This window comes from Lactuca serriola, chromosome 4 (assembly GCF_051521515.1).
Source record: "Lactuca serriola cultivar US96UC23 chromosome 4, Lser_US96UC23_V15, whole genome shotgun sequence".
NCBI classification, from domain to species: domain Eukaryota; kingdom Viridiplantae; phylum Streptophyta; class Magnoliopsida; order Asterales; family Asteraceae; genus Lactuca; species Lactuca serriola.
In genome coordinates this window covers 392,842,078-392,849,748 of record NC_136411.1, presented here as the reverse complement: position 1 = coordinate 392,849,748, position 7,671 = coordinate 392,842,078, and the positions used below count along the sequence as shown (strand labels likewise).

At 35.5% G+C, this 7,671-nt stretch overlaps 1 protein-coding gene across 1 annotated transcript; it reads left to right on the top strand.

Annotated features, from left to right (window-relative positions):
- The first annotated feature begins 3,749 nt into the window (after nucleotides 1-3,749).
- LOC145097883 (uncharacterized) lies at nucleotides 3,750-6,757 on the top strand. Its single transcript, XM_079035544.1, has 2 exons — nucleotides 3,750-4,032; nucleotides 4,374-6,757. The coding sequence occupies exon 2, from the start codon at nucleotides 4,376-4,378 to the stop codon at nucleotides 6,569-6,571; it is 2,196 nt and encodes a 731-aa protein (XP_078891670.1). The 5' UTR covers nucleotides 3,750-4,032; nucleotides 4,374-4,375; the 3' UTR covers nucleotides 6,572-6,757.
- Nucleotides 6,758-7,671: the final 914 nt, after the last annotated feature.

The window sequence follows — 7,671 nt, the reverse complement described above, 5'->3', positions numbered from 1 at the left end:
ACTTCTGGACTGCTATAAGTCCATGGGACTGCTGATAGTTTCCAGGGTTGCTGATAACCCATGAGGTGTGTTGTTAATCTATAGGGCATGTTGTTAGCCCATTGGGACTGTTGATAGTCTCCAGAGTTTGTTGATAATTCTTAGTTGATTATTTATGTTGTTTTTTATTTGGTATTTTGGGGAATTCACTAAGCTTTGTGTTTACAATTGGTGATTAAGTATTTTGTAGGTACTTATCGGATTGTGAAGGCGGGACCGTGTACACGCATACACAAATTTATGATTTGAGATTCTGCATTATCTTCTTATTAACTCTGATTTCGGAATAACGGTTTATGAAAAAATGGTTGTAACTTTACTAAAAATAATGTCATATTATTTTAAAAGTGAAAATTTTATCCCTGGTTTCTGGGATGTTACAAAACCTATAACTTTGAATTCCCTTTGGAACTTCAGTCACACTATGCATTAATTACTCATGTACCTTAAAATCATTGAAAAAACAAAGTCAAAGGAAAAAGTCTTACCCAAAATGATCTTTAATCTTCCAAAACTTAAGAAACAATCTCCAACACCCAAATGAGTCTCACCAAGGAACATTGGCATGATGTAACTATAGTTGGCGACTTCAAGATTGTCGATCAAAGTAGCACAAGTTTGTCTTGTTTATCACAAATTTGTAGGGTATATAAGAACTTTAGATGTATAATTTAATGATGAAAGAAAAAAACCATATATTAAAAGGCTTGCCTTAATATCATGAAATGTTTTTTAAACTTATTCAATGTGTCAGTAACATTACAAAATCCAAAGTTAAGATAAGCTCTCATTATCCCTAACCGCTTTCCTTGAAGTCCCTGTGGTTTTAGGTGCTTCAGATAACCACCATGTGGGATATACTTTGAAGCTATTCTGGTTGTAACTACATCATCTTTATCAAAACCCACAATGACATCTAAGACATACACAACATCTGTTACACATTAGCCTATTTTTGCATCAATGGTTTGTTAGCAGAATCCAACACCAAAGGATATCTAAGAACTAAGAAATTTACGAATATTTTATATGCTTACCCAACTGTGTCTTCCATATTTCAAGTAGTAGACTAATTCTCAAGCCCTAACGAAATCCAACAATTTATGATAAAAACCCATAAATTCTTCATAAACATGATATCAACTGGTGTTTCCTTAGTGCTGAAAAATGTGTACATACAAGCTGACCTGCAAATGCAAACAAAGAGGGGGATTACCAAAAATTTGAAAGAACAACCAACAAGGGAAACTTCAAAATACCTTGTAGAAACTGAAGTAAGAATATGAAAAAAACCAAACAAATGGTACTTCTTTCCCTGTCAAAAGAACGAAGCATTCCGTCAAACAATTGGCATGCATCCGGGTTATTTCAATCACTGGTTCCATCCATATCTATCTCATACGTTGGTGCATCAAAGCCCTATTACAAAAATAACAAAATTATTACCCTAATTTTAGATGACGAAGAAGACGACATAATAAAATTGAACGAGTGGAAAGAAACGACGTGATAGACAAAAAAAAAATTAAACGAACGGAAAGAAGAACGGTAAAGAATCACAAGTAGTGGGTTGCTGTCGTTGGTAGAAATCGAGAAGATGGTACGGATGACGATAGTTGGCAATTGTCGGTGTGAGTGCGGAAAACATCGAATTGATCAGGAGAGGTCGTCGACAAAGGTAGTGACACCGATGAGTGGGGGTCACGGAGGGAAGCTTATGCATGGAGGTTGTGGGTTCTTCTGGAAGCAGTAGGTTTTAGAAGAATGGAGGGTGGCAGTAAAGAAGACGATACGACCAACTCCAATTTAATCGAAGCCAAAGAGATAAAATTGACTAAATAGAAGCCATCGACTTCAAACTAGCCGTCTAAGAGGAATGTGGTTTGGTTCGGCTAAAACTGTGTCACTGATCATAAGATTGCTTACATTTAATTGTATGATAAATTAACCTTGTTTTGGACTTTAGGACCATATTTTCTCATTTTCAAACTTAAAATTTGATTTAAAGTAAAATAAAATAATTTTGTAACTTATTTTGAAAACAAGATATGCAAAAGACATTTCAATTGGTATCAAAAACATTGGTTTAAGTGAACTATATGCTTAATACAATATATAGACTTAAACAATAATAATTAAAAAGATGTTAGGATCTTGTGTATTAATAATAGATATTATCATTTACATTATTTATATTAAGTATTAACCTATAACATCATTATAATATCATCATAATAGTGATAAAAAAGTTCTCATTATAAAACAAGAGATACAAGAGAACATTACAATGCAATTTGCATCAATTATGTTGGATAGGTGCAAGTGATGTTAAATGAAATGTTGAAATGACAGAAAAAAAAAGACGTTAATAAAATTTTGAGAGAAATGATAATATCTTCTTGGAGACAGGTCTTCTTTTAGACATCACATTATAGTAAGATTATAAATAACATAATACATTTTATATTTTATTATTAAACACTCATAACCTTTTTCGCCAACAAACCCTTAATATAAGGAATTTCTTAAAGATTTCTAGCTAATATTCCGAATGAGAAATTAAATATTTTCTTACTTTTTGTTCCTACAAATCCTCCTATCAAATTAAATAGTGACATGTATAACATTTAATAAAATTTAATGGTATTTTAGTATACTAATATAACACATGTCATCATTTAATTGCGTAAGAGGATTTACAAGAACAAAAATAGGATGATATTTCCGAATATATAAATGACCGTCAATTTTATTGTATTTTTTATAAATATTTTCCTAATATATTATAATATTCTAATTAAAAGAATAAAATTATAACATCACCATTAACCAATGCAAAATATAATAGCATGTAGATAATCATTTTTCTTTAAGGTTGACTAAAAAAACACTTTATTTTATCATGATATTAGGCTTTCTGGTATACCAACGACGAAGAGGCTCGTAGTCTACGTGGACACGAGTGTTGTCCGTGCACACCACCCCGACCTATCATGGTCGGGCGTTTTCATGGTGGTTCGTGGTGGGGAAGATGAAACACAACGACCAATGAGAGAGAGAGGGTCTCTCTCAGCCTTTTGCTTCCCCCCCCCTCTCTCTTCATGGTCGTGATATATATACCGGAGTTGTTTGTGGTTCGTGATGTCTATGTGGAGGTAAAGGTGGTTCTTTGCCCGTTTTATGTATAGCGGATAGTTTTAATAAATAGAAACTTCATGGATACCATTTATCAAAAGTCAATCTATGATTAACTGCTTATAAATAACTTTTTCGAAAAACAATGCAATTTCAACCAATAAAAATAACTAAATAATTAAATATGTTGACTATATTGTAGAATATGATGTTTTTTTAAAACAACCCTTTTACCATATGACATCTTATTTAGTTTTTGAATGGCTGTATGTTTTTTAACCAATCATTTTACTATATTATGATCCTATTTAGTTTTTGAAGTTTTTTTTTTTTTTTCTGAAATTGTATCGTTTTTTTTGAAAAACTACCTTATTTTTGAAGATTAACCTCCAATCTAATGAGAATCATATTATTAAAAAAGATTTATGAAATTGATGGTTGAACAAACGAATGCCATCCGTATGTTCTTTTTGAATTTAATACAATACATACGTGTAGCGATATGAAGGGTGGCATAAACCCTAGTCTGCCCTCTTCTAGGCCTTACCAGTAACCCTTTACCACAACGTACTGTGTAATTACATATGTCACCGCTTCGTGACTTTAACAAATCCCTCATCTTTTCACAGACAGCTTCTCCCTTCACCTTTGCTATAAGCCTATAACACGATTATCCTCTTCATTTTTCCCCAATTTCTTTAAAATCAACATTTATTTGTTTGTTTGTTTTTTCAGTTTTAATCAAAGTTTCAACAGGGTAATAAAACCCCACCTACTTTGATAGCGATTAATTCAAAAAAATATCACTCAAACTCGATACAGCTTCTTTCATGGTCTAAAGGTTCTGCTTTCCTACAGGTATTCCTTCTCTCTGATACTTTGATTCGATTTGTATGTGTAGATTTAGGGTTCTGTGTATGTTTTCATGAAAATTGTGCAAAACCCGTATGGATTTTGTGTCGGTTTCGTTGATTTTTAGTGGGTTTGTCAGTGGGGTTTGAGGAGTTTTAACTAATAGCAAGCTTTTGTTGTCAATGGCGGTTTTCATAACCCTAAAAGTGGGTTTTCCTTTTTCGACTGATGGAAATATGGAATCATTTCCTATACTTTCGAGTTTTATCTTGTTTGTAATTGGTTTTTCTCCGAAGCTGTAGGGTAAATCACTAACTCTTGATGGGTTTTGTTTATTTTGTTTCTAGAAATGGAAACCATGGAAGGTAACAACATAACAACTGAAACCCTAGGTGGGCTTTCTTCATCTTCTCAGCCACCCGCCCCACCTCATACAACCTCGAAACCAACTCCGGAGGAAATATTCGGTGGCGACTTGGGGTCGAAAAACGGCAGCGGCGGCGGTGAGGTCGTTGTTACGACGGTCGTTGAAAAGACTGAGGTGACTATCGTCAAGGTAGTTCAAGAAAACAAAGATGACATCGTCATGTTTCAAGAAGGAGAAGCTTTCAGCCACTCTGTTACAGAGAAAACAGAGAATAACATTGAAGCTAAAGAGAACGAGAAGGAAGGGGCTTTTGGTCATTTGCTTGATGGTAACGAGGGCATGAACTTAAATTACAACAAGGAGGCTAAAGAAAGTGAGAAAGAAGGGGCTTTTGATCATTTGTTCAATGGCGATGAAGGCATGAACATAGATAACAACAATGAGGCTAAAGAAAAGGAGAAAGAAGGTGTTTTTGATAATTTGTTTGATGGTAACGAGGGTATAAACGTAAATTTCACTGATGAGAAGTTGGTTGCTGGTGAGGATCTGATGGATGTCTGTTTATCCGATCAGAAAGAGAAAAAACCCGAAAACGTTGCAGGTGTCTTTGAATTCACAGATGATATGAACGAAGAGAAGAACAATGAAGGAAATCTTGAAAATGGAACCAAATCAGCAGAAAACAATGAAAGCGAAGAAGAAGAACATGATTTTGTGGTGGGTGATTTTGTATGGGGCAAAATCAAGTCTCACCCATGGTGGCCGGGTCAAATATACGACCCATCAAACGCATCAGATTATGCAAACTCTATAAAAAGAAAAGGTCATCTCTTAGTTGCTTATTTTGGTGATGGATCATTTTCATGGTGTTCGCCTTCTCAATTAAAACCATTCATCGATCACTTTGAAGAAATGTCAAATCAAAGCGACTCCAAGAAGTTTGTACACGCGGTTCGAACCGCTCTCAAAGCGGTCAACCATCTTGTCGAATCAGAACTGACCAGTAAATGTCAAACTGTTGACCCGGCTGCCTGGGTTCCCAATGTTGACATGGCGAACAGTGGGATCAAGCCCGGGGTGGAGATCCCAAAAGGGAACACAATTAGGGTTTTGATCGATCGAATGAACCCAATTGAGCTTCTTTTGAAGTTGGACGCTTATGCTACCATTGACCCTGGTTTGAAAATGGTTGAGCTTGAACTTGAACTAACCGTGGTTAAAAGCTGGTTGGGTGCGTTTTATTTACAAAAAGGCGGTTACTTGCTTCCGGAATACCATGATCCGATGTGTATCGAAGGTCTTGAAGACAAGTCAAGGATCGGAATCAACGATTCCGAAGTAAACGGGCCGTCGGAATGTGGAGAAAACGGCGACGATAAGTTGTATCAAAAAAGGAAACAGAAAAGCGTGGCGGAGCTTTTGAGTGTCGAAGATGAGCCGCCAAAGATGAAAAAAACGAAACCGGTTAAAGACAAAGACAGTGGTGGTTCGGGGAGGAAACGCAAGGCGGCGTTGGTGGTGGTGGTGCCGGAGTCGCCAGAAAGTGACGGCGGTGGCGGTGGTGGTGGCGGTGTGGAGGAGGACGCGATGTATTCGCCGCGCCAGAGGAAGAAAAGCAAGTATTTGTCGCCGCCGTATTTGAGTCCGGTTTGGAGTGGGAAGCTGCCAGGTTCGGGTTCTGGTTCTTTCAAAGAACCAAAACCCGAACCTGAAATGGAAAAGGAAAAGGAAAAAGAAAAAGAAAAAGATTCTGAAGCTACTGATAAGCAGGTTGAGGAGTCTTCTTCTTCTAGAAGGAAGCCTCGTCAGAAGAGACGTGTGCGTGAAGGATCAGATGATCAGGAGGGTAAAATCGTAATTGATGGTAATGTGAATGTCGACAAGGTTTTGAATGGGTTGTTACTTGCGGCACTTGATCCTTCAGGTTCTGTGGAGAAGAAGAAGCTTGGGGTTGTGACCCGGTTCGTTTCGTCCTTCCGGAGCTCCATTTTTGAAAACGGATCTGAATTTAAACCCGAACCGGAGGTGGAGGAATCGGATGTTGGGTTTGTGAAGAGGAAGATTGAGGAGATGAGGGAGATGGTGAATGGGTGTGAAGAAGAAGATGAAATCAGTGGAGAAGTGAAGGGGAGATTGGAAGGGGTGATAATGGAGGTTCTCGAGAGGGTGAAGAAGTAATTAGGTTTTGGTTTGGTGTTTTGTTTTTAGAAATTTCAAGGGTGGAAATAGATTGATTATCTGTTTTTCTTTTGGTTGAATTAGTATTTTAGTATTTAGTATTTAGTAAGTAGTACTGAATCTGAATCTCATAAGCACTTAATGGTTTTTTCTGTGACTTATTTATGTAGGAGTTTTACTTTTACATGTTTTTCTGGTTTTAACCAGGGTTGCAAATGGGCTGAAAAGATCTATGTTTTATTATAAAGCAAATATGAATCGGATTCTCGATCAAGAAAATGTTAAAACATACAATGAGAATTCAGTTGAATTCTTTATAAGCTGTAGTTATAGGTTTGGAGCTTGCTTTTTGTACTTGAGTTTGACAATAGTCGACACAAACAAGCCCGAGTTGAGTTTGAGTTTAAATGTATTAGATAAAATAAAAAATCGGCGAGTTTGAGCTTTTTGTACCAGAGTTTGACAATAGGTCCCGATCTTGTTTTAGTTCGTTAATATAGAATAATAAACACACTTAGATAGCTATTTTCTGAAAATTCCAGACCATATTATATATATACTAGCCGTAGACCCGCGCAAAGCAGCGGAGAAAAATAGTTTCTCATTGGGCAATAAGTTCTATACGGAAACATGTTAGATTTCAAGTAACACAAAACATATGCATATTGTTATCGATCGGTTTTACGACAACAAATAAATGTAACCCTCATAATACAAAAGAAAATAAATATTTTGGTGTGTAGTGTACGTTTATAGTCTTTCCTTTTAGAAATCAGGACATATCCATACGAAGTGACATGTTTATATCTTTCTTTTCTCTAGCATCCATCACAACAATTTTATTCATAATGTAATATTTTATACCTTTCTTTTTATATCTAAGCCTATATTTTAATATATTATTTCATGCACGATATTGATTTCCATAAAATAATAATTTGAGAAATACAAATATGAAGGAAAAAAACAACAAAAATAACTAGTAATAATTAAATAAAGTAATGAATCAAATAATATGTATCTAACAAAAGGTATTATCGGAGAAATAATAAAAAAGATAATAAATAACAACACCTTTCAATAAAAGACAAACTTGAGAT